This window comes from Stenella coeruleoalba (assembly GCF_951394435.1).
Source record: "Stenella coeruleoalba genome assembly, chromosome: 7".
Classification (NCBI taxonomy): domain Eukaryota; kingdom Metazoa; phylum Chordata; class Mammalia; order Artiodactyla; family Delphinidae; genus Stenella; species Stenella coeruleoalba.
In genome coordinates, this window is record NC_137153.1 from 35,332,780 (window position 1) to 35,348,663 (window position 15,884).

At 36.0% G+C, this 15,884-nt stretch overlaps 1 protein-coding gene across 2 annotated transcripts in view; it reads left to right on the plus strand.

Annotated features, from left to right (window-relative positions):
• Positions 1-15,884, plus strand: part of FAM240B (family with sequence similarity 240 member B) — a 95,396-nt gene that overhangs the window by 37,183 nt on the left and 42,329 nt on the right. The window contains exons 1-2 of one of the 2 annotated variants that reach the window (XM_079925798.1): positions 13,450-13,468; positions 14,128-14,212. The exons of the other annotated variant lie outside the window; for it this stretch is intronic. Coding sequence (XP_079781924.1) covers positions 14,168-14,212 — 45 coding nt within the window. The 5' untranslated portion in view covers positions 13,450-13,468; positions 14,128-14,167. Of the gene's footprint in view, positions 1-13,449; positions 13,469-14,127; positions 14,213-15,884 lie in introns of those variants that run through there. 2 annotated transcript variants of the gene reach the window in all.

The following is a 15,884-nucleotide window of genomic DNA, read 5'->3' on the forward strand; positions in this document are numbered from 1 at the left end:
AGGTCTTTGATTCACTGAGTTAATTTCTGTATGTGATGTAAGGTAAGGGTCTACTGTCATTCTTTTGAATGTGGATATTTTTTTTCCCAGTACCATTTGTTGAAATTGCTATCCTTTCCCCATTGGGTGGTCTTGGCACTCCTGTTGAAAATCATTTGGTGATGTATATACAGGTTTACTTCTGGGTTTCTCTTTTATTCCACTGGCCTATTCTCCTTCCTATATGTGTGTTTATGCCGGTACTATTTTGATTACTGTGGTTTTGTAGTAAGTTTTGAAATCAAGAAATTTGAAACTTCAAATTTTCTTCTTTTTACACATTATTTTAACTATTCAGGCCCTTTAAATTCCATGTGAACTTTAGGATGAATTTTTCACTTCTGAAAAAACCTCACTGTGATGTTTAAAGAGATTGCATTTAATTTGTACATCCCTTTAAGTCGTGTTGACATATTAACAACATTAAGTCTTCCAATCTGTGAACACAAGATGGCTTTACATTTATTGGTGTCTTCATTAATTTCCTTCAGCAGCGTTTTCTAGTTCTCAATGTACATGTCTTTTGTCCCCCTGGTTAAGTTATTCCTCGTCTTTTACTATACTTCATGGTATTTTAAATGCTATTTTGTTTTTGCTTTCCTTTTTCCACTTTTCATTGTTAGTGTATAGAGACACAACTGATTTTTGAGTATTGATTTTGTATCTGGCAACTTTTCTAAATTCATTTATTAATTCTAACAGGTTCTTTTTGGTGCATGTGTGTTGTCTCTGAACAAATATAATTTTATTTCTTCCTTTCCAATTTAGATGCCTTTTATTTTATATGTTGCCTGATTTATTTGGCTAGGAATTCCAGTACTGTGTTGAATAGCAGTGGTGACAACAGGCATCCTTCCTTTGTTTCTGATCTTAGGGAGAAAGATTTCACCACTGAATATAATAGCTGTTGGTTTTCTATCTGTGACCTTTATTATGTTGAAGTCATCAACTTACATTCCTGGTTTGTTGAGGGTTTTTTTCTAATCATAAAATGGCACTGAATTTTGTCAAATGTTTTTTCTGCATCAATGAAGATGATCACATGGAGTTTAGTCCCTTCAAACTGTTTACGTGCTGTACTACATTGATTGATTTTCATATGTTGAACCAACCTTGCCTTGCAAGAATAAATCCCATTTGGTCATGATGTATAATCCTTATAATGGGCTGTACTGGCTCTTTTTTTTTTTTTTTTTTTTTTTTTTTTTTGTGGTACGTGGGCCTCTCACTGTTGTGGCCTCTCCCGTTGCGGAGCACAGGCTCCGGACGCGCAGGCTCAGCGGCCATGGCTCACGTGCCCAGCCGCTCCGCGGCATGTGGGATCTTCCCGGACTGGGGCACGAACTCGTGACCCCTGCATCGGCAGGCGGACTCTCAACCACTGCGCCACCAGGGAAGCCCCTGGCTCTTATTTTTTAAAGGATTTTTGCATCAGTATTCATAAGGGATATTGGTCTTTAGGGTACTTTTCTTGTAGTGTCCTTAGATTTGTAATTGATGTAATGTTTACCTCATAGAATGAGTGAAAATAAATTCTCTCCTCTTAAGTTGTTTGGAAGAGCTCGAGAAGGATTGGTGTTAATTCTGCTTTAAATAGTTGGTAGAATTCACCATGAAGATACCTGGTGCTGGGCATTCAGTTGTTGGCAGATGTTTGATAAGTGATTCCATATCTTAACTTGTAGATCTGTTCAGATTTTGTATTTCTTGGTAGGATGTGTGTTTCTAGGAATGTGTTCATTTCATCTAAGTTATCAAATTAGTTGGTATACAACTGTTAATAGTACTCTATTTTAAGCCTTTTTATCTCTACAAAATTGGTAGTAATGTCCCTTTCTTCATTTCTGATTTTACATATTTTGTTCTTATCTCTTTTTTTAATAGTCTTAACTAGTTTTGTCAATTTTGTTGATCGTTTTCCTCTTTTTACAGCTATTTTGAGGCATAACTGACAAAACTATAATATATCTAAAATGTATAACGTGATTATTTGATATACGTATATATTGTAAAAGGATTCTCGCAATCAAGTTAATTAACATACCCATCACCTGTCATATATTTACTTTTTGTGTGTGAGGACACAAATTCTACTCTCTCAGAAATTTTCAGTTACAGAATACAGCATCATCAGTTAGTCACCATTGTTATACATTAGCTCCTCAGACCTTATTCCTTCATTTTATCCCTCATGTTATAACTGAAAATTTGTATCCATTTACCAGTGTGTTCCCATTTCCCCCCATGCCCAACTGCAGGCAACAATTTCTGCTCTATGTTTCTATGATTCCAACTTTTTTTTTTAGATTCCACACATAAGTGATACCATGCAGCATTTGTCTTTTCTCCATCAGGCTTATTTCACTTAGCATAATGTTCTCCAGGCTCATTCATGTTCTTGCAAGTGTCAGGATTTACTTTAAGGCTGAATAATATCCCATTGTGTATGTTATGTATGTATATTTGTGTGTGTGTGTATCAGAATTTGTTTATCCATTCATCTATGAGAGACAGGCAGGTTCTTTCCATACTATTACTGTGAATAACATTTCAAAGGTTTTTTTGTTTTTGTTTTTTTCCCGTACCACGTGGCTTGTGGGATCTTAGTTCCCCAACCATGGGTTGAACCCGGGCCCTCCCCTCAGCAGTGAGAGCACGAAGTCCTAACCACTGGATAGCCAGGGAATTCCTAAAAAATATTGTTCCTTTTTGCTATATGACCAGAAGTGGAATTGCTGGATCACATGGTATTCTAATTTTATTTTCTTGAGGAATCTCCATACTGCTTTCAGTGCTGGTTGAACCAATTTACATTCCCAAAAACAGTGCACACAGATTCCCTTTTCTCCACATCCTCACCGACATTTATCTCTTGTCTTTTTTATAATACACATACTAACAGGTGTGAGGTGATATCTCATTGTGGTTTTGATTTGCATTTCCCTGATGATTGGTGATGTGAATCACCTTTTCATATACCTTTTCCCCAAATATTTGTCATCTTTGGGAAAATGTCTTTTTAGGTCCTTTGCCAATTTTTAAATTGTGTTATATGGTGTTTTTGCTACTGAGTTGTATGAGCTCCTTGTATACTTTGGATATTAACTTCTTTTTAGATAAGTGATTTGCAGATATTTTCTCACACTCCATAGGTTGCTTTTTCATTTTGTTAATAGTTACCTTTGCGGTTCAGAACCTTTTTCGTTTCATGTAGTCCCGCTTGTACATTTTTGTTTTGTTGCCTTTGCTTTTGGTGTCAAATCCAAAAGAACATTGATGAGATTAGTGGCAAGGAGCTTACCCCCTATATTTTCTACTAAGAATTTTAAGGATCAGGTCCTATGTTCATGTCTTTAATTAATCTTGAGTTTTTTTTTATATCTGGTGTAAGGTGACTTTTCCATGTGGCAATGCAGTTTCCCCAAAAACCGTTTATTGGAGAGACTCTCCTTTTCCCATTGTTTATTCTTGACTTCCTTGCTGAAAACTAATTGACTATATATGCATGGGTTTATTTTTGAGCTGTCGATTCATTTTTGTTGATCTGTGTTTCTGTTTTATGCCAATACAGTACTTATTTGATTACTATAGCTTTGTATTATAGTTTGAAATCAGGAAGTGTGACGTCTCTAGTTTTGTTCTTCTTTCTCAAGATTGCTTTGGCTCTTTGGAGTCTTTTGTGGTTTCATATGAGTTTTAGGATTTTTTTTTCTATTTCTTTAAAACATGCTTTGGAATTTTGATAGAGATTGCATAGAATTTGTAGGTCACTTTGGATGGTATGGGCATTTTCACAATATTAACCCTTCCAATCCATGAACACAGAATATCTATCCATTTGTTTGTGTCTTCTTCAATTTCTTACATCAGTGTTTTATGGTTTTTAGTGTGTAGATCTTTCACCCCGTTAGATAAATTTGTTCCTACGTATTTTACTCTTTTTCATACTATTGCAAATGAGATTATTTTCTTAATTTTTCTTCTTATAATTCATTGTTAGTTGATATTCGTTGGTATACAAATGCAGCTGATTTTTGTATATTGATCCTGAAACTTTACAGAATTCAGTTATTCTAACAGGTTTTTTTTTTTGCAGTGTGTTTAGGGTTTCCCACATATAATATCATGTCATCTGCAAACAGACTTATTTAACTTATAACTTTAAAATTTGGATGCGTTTTATTCGTTTTTCTTGCTTAATTCCTCTGGCTAGGATTTACAGTCATATGGTGAATGAAGGTGCTGAGAGTTGCATCCTTGTCTTGCTCCTGATCTTAGAGGATGCTGTTCCTTGTTTCAGCTTCTCACTGTTGCGTGTGATGTTAGCTGTAGTCTTATCATATATGGCCGTTATTATGATAATGTACATTACATCTATACATAAATTGCTGAGTTTTTTTTTCACACACACTGTATTTTATTTTACAAGACATAAACTGACACCAAGCATTGTAAATGGATGACCACAACAAAAGCAACAATGATTGCAATTACCAAACACGAAACACACTCATACTATGTCATAATATTGACATTCAGTCCAGTAAACTTCCACTGTAACGGCTCCTTTACTTTGCAGTGAAAATTGATTTGTATATTTTTTGCCTCTGAGTCTTTGTGGGATTTTTTTTTTTTATTCAAACAAAGTTATAAAAGGGCTTCCTTGGTGGCACAGTGGTTGAGTTTCCGCCTGCCGATGCAGGGGACACGGGTTCGTGCCCCGGTCCGGGAAGATCCCACATGCCGGGGAGCAGCTGGGTCCATGAGCCATGGCCGCTGAGCCTGTGCATCTGGAGCCTGTGCTCCACAATGGGAGAGGCCACAACAGTGAGAGGCCCACGTACCACAAAAAAAAAAAAAATTATAGTCGTCCTCATCAGTTCACTCAGTCCCATGTAATTAATATTTTTCATCTTATATGAATTCATCAGTTTTACACTAGAGTTCTGAAAATGCTTATTCCTTCAATTCAGCAGTATAGTCAGTTACCAGAAACCTGTACTTGTCAGAGTCTTCTCCATGAATGCCTTGAATATGAAACCCTTTTATAGGATCATTTTTGTGAAAGCATCAGAGTACACCCAGAACTGTCTGCAAATGACAAAAGACTTAAAAATGACCACAGTTAAATATTTGATGAAAGTTCATAATAATGCAATTGACAAGGAAATTTAGTTATTGCTGAGATATATTTTTAAAGTAATAACTAGAATTATGACTTGTAACATTATACCAGAACATATAAGATTTTTAGAAATTTCATGTAATGTCTGAAACATTTATATTAACATATTTCCATACAAATAACCCAAAGAAAGTTTAGTATTAGTTGTTTTTTTGTTTGTTTTTTTATACTGCAGGTTCTTATTACTCATCAATTTTATACACATCAGTGTATACACATCAATCCCAGTCGCCCAATTCAGCACACTACCATCCCCAGCCCACTGCGATTTTCCCCCCTTGGTGTCCATACATTTGTTCTCTACATCTGTGTGTCAACTTCTGCCCGGCAAACCGGTTCATCTGTACCATTTGTCTAGGTTACACATACATGCGTTAATATATGATATTTGTTTTTCTCTTTCTGACTTACTTCACTTTGTACAACAGTCTGTAGATCCATCCACGTCTCAACAAATGACTCAATTTTATTCCTTTTTATGGCTGAGTGACATTCCATTGTATATATTTACCACATCTTCTTTATCCATTCATCTGTCGATGGGCATTTACGTTGTTTACATGACCTGGCTATTGTCAATAGTGCTGCAGTGAACTGGGGTGCGTGTGTCTTTTTGGATTATGGTTTTCTCTGGGTATATGCCAAGTACTGGGATTGCTGGATCATATGGTAATTCTGTTTTTAGTTTTTTAAGGAACCTCCATACTGTTCTCCATATTGGCTGTATCAATTTACATTCCCACCAACAGTGCAAGAGGCTTCCCTTTTCTCCACACCCTCTCCAGCATTTGTTGTTTGTAGATTTTCTGATGATGCCCATTCTAACTGGTGTGAGGTGATAACTCCTTGTAGTTTTGATTTGCATTTCTCCAATAATTAGTGATGTTGAGCGCTTTTCATGTGCTTCTTGCCCATCTGTATGTCTTGTTTGGAGAAATGTCTAGGTCTTCTGCCCATTTTTGGATTGGGTTGTTTGTTTGTTTGATATTGAGTTGCATGAGCTGTTTATATATTTTGGACATTAATCCTTTGTCCGTTGATTCGTTTGCAAATATTTTCTCCCGTTCTGAGGGTTGTATTTTTGTCTTGTTTATGGTTTCCTTTGCTGTGCAAAAGCTTTGAAGTTTCATTAGGTCCCATTTGTTTATTTTTGTTTTTATTTCCATTACTCTAGGAGGTGCAGCAAAGAAGATCTTGCTGTGATTTATGTCAAAGAGTGTTCTTCCTATCTTTTCTTCTAACAGTTTTATAGTGTCCGGTCTTACATTTAGGTCTCGAAACCATTTTGAGTTTATTTTTGTGTATGGTGTTAGGGAGTGTTCTAATTCCATTCTTTTACATGTAGCTGTCCAGTGTTCCCAGAACCACTTATTGAAGAGACTGTGTTTTCTCCATTGTATATCTTTGACTCCGTTGTCATAGATTAGTTGACCATAGGTGCGTGGGTTTATCTATGGGCTTTCTATCTTGTTCCATTGATCTATGTTTCTCTTTTTGTGCCAGTACCATATTGTCTTGATTACTTTAGCTTTGTAGTATAGTCTGAAGTCAGGGAGTCTCATTCCTCCAGTTCTGTTTTTTTCCCTCAATAGTGCTTTGGCTATTTGGGGTCTTTTGTGACTCCATACAAATTTTAAGATGTTTTGTTCTAGTTCCGTAAAAAATGCCATTGGTTATTTGATAGGGATTGCATTGAATCTGTAGATTGCTTTGGGTAGTATAGTCATTTTCACAATATTGATTCTTCCAATCCAAGAACATGGTATATCTCTCCAACTTTGGTATCATCTTTAATTTCTTTCTTCAGTGTCTTATAGTTTTCTGCATACAGGTCTTTTGTTTCCATAGGTAGGTTTATTCCTAGGTATTTTATTCTTTTTCTTGCAATGGTAAATGGGAGTGTTTCCATAATTTCTCTTTCAGATTTTTTATCATTAGTGTACAGGAATGAAAGAGATTTCTGTGCATTAATTCTGTATCCTGCAACTTTACCAAATTCATTGATTAGATCCAGTAGTTTTCTGGTGGCATTTTTAGGATTCTCTATGTATAGAGATATGCGAAGAGTGACAGTTTTACTTCTTCTTTTCCAATTTGTATTCCTTTTATTTCTTTTTCTTCTCTGATTGCTGTGGCTAGGTCTTCCAGAACTGTGTTGCATAATAGTTGTGAGCGTGGACATCCTTGTCTTGTTCGTTATCTTAGAGGAAATGCTTTCAGTTTTTCACCATTGAGAATGATGTTTTTTGTGGGTTTGTCATATATGGCCTTTATTATTTTGAGGTAGATTCCCTCTATGCCCACTCTGGAGAGTTTTTATCATAAATGGGTGTTGAATTTTGTCAAAAGCTTTTTCTGCATCTATTGAGATGATCATATGGTTTTTTTTTGTGTGTGTGTGGTACAAGGGCCTCTCACTGTTGCGGCCTCTCCTGTTGCGGAGCACAGGCTCCGAATGTGCAGGCTCAGCGGCCATGGCTCATGGGCCCAGCTGCTCCACGGCATGTGGAATCCTCCCAGACTGGGGCACGAACCCACGTCCCCTGCATCGGCAGGCGGACTCTCAACCACTGCACCACCAGGGAAGCCCGATCATATGGTTTTTATTCTTCAGTTTGTTATTATGGCATATGACATTGATTGATTTGCATATATTGAAGAATTTTTGCATCCCTGGGATAAATCCCACTTAATCATGGTGCATGATTCTTTAGTGTATTGTTCAATTCTCTTTGCTAGTATTTTCTTGAGCATTTTTGCATCTATATTCATCATTGATATTGGTCTGTAATTTTCTTTTTTTTGTTGTATCTTTGTCTGGTTTTGGTATCAGGGTTATGGTGGCCTCATAGAATGAGTTTAGGAGTTTTCCTGCCTCTGCAATTTTTTGGAAGAGTTTGCGAAGGATGGGTGTCAGCTCTTCTCCAAGTGTTTGATAGAATTCACGTATGAAGCCATCTGGTCCTGGACTTTTGTTTGTTGCAAAATTTTTAATCACAGTTTCAATTTCATTACTTGTGATTGGTCTCTTCATATTTTCTATTTATTCCTGGTTCACTTTTGGAAGGTTATAGCTCTCTAAGAATTTGTCCATTTCTCCCAGGTTGTCTATTTTATTGGCATATAGTTGTTTGTAGTAATCTCTTATCATCCTCTGTATTTCTGCAGTGTCTGTTGTAACTTCTTTTTCATTTCTAATTTTATTGATTTTAGTCCTCTCCCTCTTTTTCTTGATGAGTCTGGCTAATGGTTCATTAATTTTGTTTATCTTCTTAAAGAACCTGCTTTCAGTTTCGTTGATCTTTGTTATTGTTTTCTTTGTTTCTATTTCATTTATTTCTGCTCTGATCTTCATGATTTCTTTCCTCCTGCTAACTTTGTGTTTTGTTTGTTCTTCTTTCTCTAGTGCCTTTAGGTGTAACGTTGGATTGTTTATTTCAGATTTTTCTTTCTCTTGAGGTAGGCTTGTATAGCTATAAACTTCCCTCTTAGAACTGCTTTTGCTGCATCCCATAGGTTTTGGATTGTCGTGTTTTCATTGTCATTTGTATCTAGGTATTTTCTGATTTCCTCTTTGATTTCTTCAGTTATCTCTTGGTTATTTTGTAACATATTGTTTAGCCTCCAAGTGATTGTGCTTTTTATGTTTTTTTCCCTGTACTTGATTTCTAATCTTATAGCATTGTGGTCAGGAAGGATGCTTCATATGTTTTCAATTTTCTTAAATTTACTGACGCTTGATTTGAGACCCAAGATGTGATCTGTCCTGGGGAATGTTCCGTGCATACTTGAAAGTTGAATCTGCAGTTTTGGTATGGCATCTCATATAAATATCAATTAACTCTATCTGGCCTATTGTGTCATTTAAAGCTTCTGTTTCCTTAATTTTCTGTTTGGGTTATCTGTCCATTGGTGTAAGTGTTGTGTTAAAGTCCCCCACTATTATTGTGTTACGGTCGATTTACTCTTTTAGAATTGTTAGCAGTTGCCTTATGTATTGAGGCGCTCCTATGTTGGGTGCATATATATTACAATTGTTATATTTTCTTCTTGGATTGATCCCTTGATCAGTATGTAGTGTCCTTCCTTGTCTCTTGTAACATTCTGTATTTTAAAGTCTATTTTATCTGACATGAGTATAGCTACTCCAGCTTTCTTTTGATTTCCATTTGCATGGAATATCTTTTTCCATCCCCTCACTTTCAGTCTGTATGTGTCCCTATGTCTGAAGTGGGTCTCTTGTAGACAGCATATATGTGGGTCTTGTTCTTGTATCCATTCAGTTTGCTGAGTTATTATCATGAAATAATGTTCACTTTTTTCATAGTTGCTGATCATATGATTTATCCCTCATTTTATTAATGTGCTATATCACATTTATTGATTTACATGTGATGAACCATCTTTGCATCCCAGGAATAAACCTGTTTGGTCATGGTGTATGATTCTTGTAATGTGCTGTTGAAGTTTGTTTGGTAATATTTTGTTGAGGATTTTGGCATCTGTGTTCATCAAGGATGTTGAGCATTGATTTTATTTTCTTGTAGTATGCTTGCCTGGCTTTGGTAACCGGGTAATATTGGCCTTTTAAAATGAGTTTGGAAGTTTTCCCTCCTCTTCAGTTCTTTGGAAGAATTTGAGATAGAATGGTTAATTTCTTTAAAGTGTTGGTAGAATTTACCAGTGAAGCCATCTGGTCTTGGAACTATTTTTGGTTGAGAGGTTTATTATTTACTGATTCAATCTCCTTACTTGTAATTTGTTCATATGTTCTATTTCCTTATGATTCATTCTTGGTAGGTTGTATGTTTCTAGGAATTTATCCATTTCTTCTAGGTTATCTAATTTGTTGGCATAAAATTGCTCATAGTAATTTCTTCTGATCCTTTATCTTTGTTGTTATGCATGGTAATATATCCCCTTTCACTTCTGACAATATTGAGTATTTTCTTTTTTGCCTAGTTAGTCTAGCTAAAGGCTTGCACATCTTTTTTTTTTTTCTAACCTTTAAAAAACCAGCTCTTACTTTCAGTGGTTGTCTGTTGTATTTCTAGTCCCTGTTTCATTTCTATCTGCCCTAAATTTTTTTCCTTCCTTCTGATCACATTACGCTTAATATGTTGTTTAGTTCCTTTACTTTTTTTAGTTGTTTTTTTTAGGTTGTTTATTTTAGATCTTTCTTTTGTCTTAATGTAGACTTTTATCATTATACACTTCCCTCTTACAACTGTTTTTGCTGCAGCTCATAAGTTTTAGTACATTGTGTTTCATTTTCATTTGTCTCAAAATATCTTGTCAATTGCCCTTTGATTTCTTCTTCAACCCTTTTGTTCAGGAGCCTGTTGTTTAACCTACACATATTTGTGATATTTCTGGATTTCCTCCTATAATGTATTTTAGTGTCATACCATTGTAGTCGGAAACAATACAGTGATTTCAGTTATATTATGACCTAACAGATGATGTATCATGGAGAGTATTCCATGTATGCTTGGGAAGAATGTGTATTCTTCTGTTCTGCATATGTCTGTTAGGTCCATCTGGTATTATGTGTAGTTTAAGTCCAATGTCTCCTTATTGATTTTCTTTTTGGATGATGATCTATCCATTGATGAAAATGGGGTATTGAAGTCCCGAAATACTGATTTACTGCCTATTTCCGCCTTCAGGTTAGTTACTATTTGCTTTATATATAATTAGGGTGCTCTGATAGTGCAGGAATAAAAATGTATAATTGTATGTCCTCTTATAAGTAAATTTACTCCTTATCTTTATATAATGACGTTCTTTGTCTTTTGTTACAGTATTTGACTTCAAGTTCATGTAAATATAGCTACCACTGCTCTCTTTTGGTTTCCATTTGAATAGAATGTCTTTTTCCATCCCTTTACTTTCAGTGTAAGTGTGTCATTAAAGCTGAAATGAGACTCTTGTTATCAGCAGACAGTTGGGTCTTCTTATTAAATTCATAAAACCACTCTGTGTCTTTTAGTGGGAGAATTTAATTCATTTGCATATAGAGGAATCATTGACAGGGAAGGACTTACTAATTCCATCATATTAATTGTTTCCTGGATTTTTTGTCATTCTTTTACTCCTTTCTTCTTTTCTTGCTGTCTTTCTTTGTGAATTGATAATTTTGTTGTGTTATGCTTTGATTTTTGTCTCTGTTTTTTGGGTATCTACTAAAGGTTTTGATTCTTTGTTATCGTGAGCCTTTCATCCAATCTCTTAGAGTTATGACAGGCTATTTTAAGGTGATAACTTAATTCTGAATCCATACAAAAGCCCTACAATTTTACACTCTCCTTATTTTATGCTTTGATGTCACAATTCACATCATTTTATATTGTGAATCCATTAAAAAATTATTGCAGTGATAGTTGTTCTTGTCTTTAACTTTTATACTAAAGTTATAAGAGATTTACCCATCACCATCTTAGAGTATTCTGAACTATCTTTTGGCCTATGAGTTTTATACTTTCATGTGTTTTCATGTTCCTAATTAATTAACACGCTTTCATTTCAGATTGAAGGACTCCTTTGAACAACTTTTGTATAAACTCCTTCAGCTTTTCTTTGTTTATGAAAACTCTGTCTCTCCAATTCTAAAGGACAAGTTTGCTGGATAGAGCATTCTTGGCATTTTTTTTTCTTTGCACACTTTGAATATATCCTTCCTATCCCTTGTGGGCTGCAATATTTTGCTGAAAAATCTGTTAATCTTATGGGGATTCCCATGTATAAACAAGTGGCTTTTGTCTTCTTGCTTTTACGATTCTGTCTTTAATTTCTGATAATTTCATTATATTGTGTCTATGTGTAGGTCTCTTTGGATTAATCTTCTTTGGACAGTTTTGGGCTTCCTCGATCTGGATATCTCTTTCTTTCCCCACATTAGGGAAGTTTTTAGGCAGTATTTCTTTGAATATTCTCTCTGCCCTTTCTTTCTTTCTCTTTCTTGAAGACCTCTAATGCCTATATTAATCCACTTACTGGTGTCCCTTATGCGATCTTCACTTTTTTCTATTTTTCTTTCTTTTTGCTCTTTTGATTAGATAACTTCCACTGCCTTGTCTGATTCTTTCTTCCATTTGGTCTAGTCTGCTTGTGAAGCCCTGTATTGAATTTTTCAGTTCATTTATTCTTGAAATCTATGATTTCTGTTTGGTACTTCTTAATATTTTCTGTCTCTTTGTTGAAACTCACACTTTGCTCATGCTTTATTCTCCTGACGTCAGCATCTTTATTACCATTATTCTGAACTCTGTTGGGTAATTACTTATATCCACTTCATTAAGGTCAGCTCCTAGAGATCTGTTTACTTGTTTGAAACATCCCTGTTTCTTTACTTTCCTTGACTGTCTGTGTTGGTTTTTGTATAAAACAGCCCCTTTTCCCAGTTTAATCTGTCTTGTGTAGGATATGAACCTCCTTAATCAGCCTGGCCTAGTTGTTGAAATCATTGTCTTTGTTGTTAGTGACTTCCAGCAGTTGAGGGTGTTCCAAGACCCATCAGTGTGCTCAACGATGTGGTTAATGCTCATATGCCTGTTTAGGCTTCTGGACAACTGCCAGTTTCCTGCTGCTTTAACTACCTGATGCAGGTTAATTGGAAGCCCAATTATCAGGCAGGAGCTGGAAAAGTCAGAATATGACATATGTAGTCTAGCTCCTATGAAGAAGAATTCAGAGCTGGAAGAGTTTCTTCTTCCTCACTCTGCGCTGAACCAAGGGAAATAATTACTCTGAATGCTTCTCTGTCCAAGTAAAACAGCCTTTGTTTTTAGTGGTCCCAGGCACTCATGAAGGCTGAGCCCTTTCAGCTCCCAGAGCTAGGTGAATTGGGGGCTAGTCCCTTAGGTGGCAGTTGAAAACTGGTGTGCTAGATATGTGGACAAGCTCCTTCAAGGAGAGAAGATAAAAATTTGGTCTTACTTGGAGCTGGTGGAGATAGCAGGGGACATGCCCACCAGCTTTACCAGGCTCCCAAATGGATCCCCGTGAGCTTCCACATGCAGACTAACTGGAAGCCAGAACCACAGGCAGCAGCTAGAAAAATATACGACTTCCTTCCAGGGAGAAACATTCTTGCTGGGAGATGGACATGTTTTTGTCATCTCCCTCCATGCTGGGTCTGGGTGTATATATATGGGAAATCCTCATGCATCCATTTAAAAACTTCTTCTTTGTTTGCTATAGTACTGTGGTGCTCAGGAATGCAAGCCCAATTGACTTTCAGAGGTAGGTTATTTTGGGGTCCATCCCTCAGGTGGCAATTTTAAAAGTCAGGGTTCTAAATGTGTAGACAAGCTCCCTCCAGGGCCATGCAGGAGATTTGGCTTTATTGTTGAAGCAGTTTGGAGGGAGAGTGCAGAGTAAGTACCCACTGGCTCTTTTGGGCTCTGGGCAGGATTCCAGTCAGCTGAAATGCAAGCTGATTAGAAGCTGGACCCTCAGACAGTAGCTGGGAAAGTATGTAGTCCAACACCCTCCAGGAAGAAATTGGGAGATAAGCGTTTGTGTGTGTTCCCTCTGCTCTGAGCTTGGGGAGATAGCCAGAGGGAGTGCTCAAGCACCTTGTAAAAACTGCTTATTTTTTTGCTATAATACTATGGGACTTGTGAAGGGAAGCCCTTTTGGCTCTCAGAGCTAGATTATTTGGGGACCTATCCCTCAGGCGGAAGCCTTAAAATTTGGGACATTAGAAATGTGGTGCAAACACCGTGCTGATTGGGAAGAGGCTGGGAGTTGTTGGTTTCAGAAAAATTATAAGGTGCTGTTCTTGGGTGGGGTTTATAGTAAGAGTGTGTCTCATCCTTTCCTATACATTTCTGAGTGGGTATTTTCTCAGTTTCCCAATGTGTAGGCGTCACTAAAGTTAGTTTCTTGATATCTTTCAGAGGGAATTGATCTGTGTGTAGCTGTATATTCAGTGCATCCATGGAAGGAGGGAAATTCAGGAGTCTCTTCTGTGTCCATCTTGAGGTACGTGTTGATCTTTTCTAATAACCGACTCCTGGTTTCATTGACTTTCAATATTGTTTTTCTGTTTTGTTTATGTATGCTGTAACATTTATTATTTTTCCCATCTGCTGGCCTTGGGTTAAGCTTTTTCTACTTCTTTAAGGAAAATGTTAGATTGTGGATATGAGATCTTTATTCTGTTTTAATGTAAGCCTTTACAGCTATAAATTTCCCTCTCATCACTGCTTGTGCTCCATCCCATAAGGTTTGCTATTATGTATATTTTTCTTTGGTCTCAAGGTATTTTGTAGTTTCTCTTGTAATTTCTTCCTTGACCCATCGGTTGTTTAGCGTGCTGTTTAATTTCCACATATTTGTGAATTTTTGTTTCCCTTCTGTTACTGATTTCCACTTTTATCCCATTGTGATGGAAAAAGATTCATTGTATGATTTCAGTAGTTTTAATTTTTATTAAGAATTGTTTTGTGGCCTAACATATGGCTATTCTGGAAATGTTTCACGTACACTTGAGAAAAATCTGTAATTTACTGTCTTTGGGTAGAGAGCTGTGTATATATGTGTCTGTTAGGTCCATTTGGTTTATACTCTTGTTTAACTTTTCTGTTTCCTTACTGATCTTCTGTGTGGTTTTTCTCTCCCATTTCTGAATGAAGGCTATCAAAGTCTTCAACTCTTACTGTTTCTCCCTTCCGTCAAGGTTTGCTTCATCTGTTAAGGAGCTCTGGTACAAATGTTTATAATTTTTATTTTTTCTTAGAGAATTGATCCTTTTCTCATTATATAAATTCCTTCTTTGTTCCTTGTAAAAGGTTTGACTTAAAGTCTAGTTTGTCTGATATTAGTATAGGCACCTTGTTCCCTTTTGCTCACTATTTGCATGGGATAGTTTTCCATTCTTCACTTTCAACCTGTGTATGTCCATAAATTTAAACTGAATCCCTTGTAGACAGCATAGACAGCTATAGTTGGATTCTGTTTTTTATCCATTCTGCCAGCTTATGCATCTTAATTGGTGAGTTTAATCCATTATTCTTAAAGTAATTACTGATAGAGAAGGACTTTTTTTTGCCATTTGTTTTCTGTATGCTTCATTAAATTTTTGTCCCTTCTTTATTGCCTTCTTTTGTGTTTATTTTATTTTTTTTGAAGTGACACATTTTGATTCCCTTCTCACTTCCTTTTCTGTATACTTTGTAAATATTTTCTTTTTGGTTATCACAGGGATTACATACAATATCCTAAAGTCATAACAATCTGTTTTAAACTGTCAACAGCTGAACTTCAATAACATACAAAAATTCTACTCCTTCACAGCACCACTCCTCCAGTCTGTTATTGATGTTAAAAAATACATCCTTATATATTGTGTATCCATTAACATAGAAATTATGTTAATTTTTAATTTTTTTACTTTTAATTCTATAATATATAAAAAGTGTGATTACCAACCCACATTGCAATACTCATGTTTTTTATATTTCCCCACTTATTTACCTTAACCAGAGAGCTATATATTTTCTTCTAGCTTTGAGCTACTTGTCTAGGACTTTATCATTTCAACTTGAAGGACTCCCTTTAGTATTTCTGGTAGGGAAGTTCTAATGATAGTAATTCCCTCCAAGTTTTGTTTATCTTGGAATGCCTTAATTTCTCCTTTATTTTGAAGTACAGT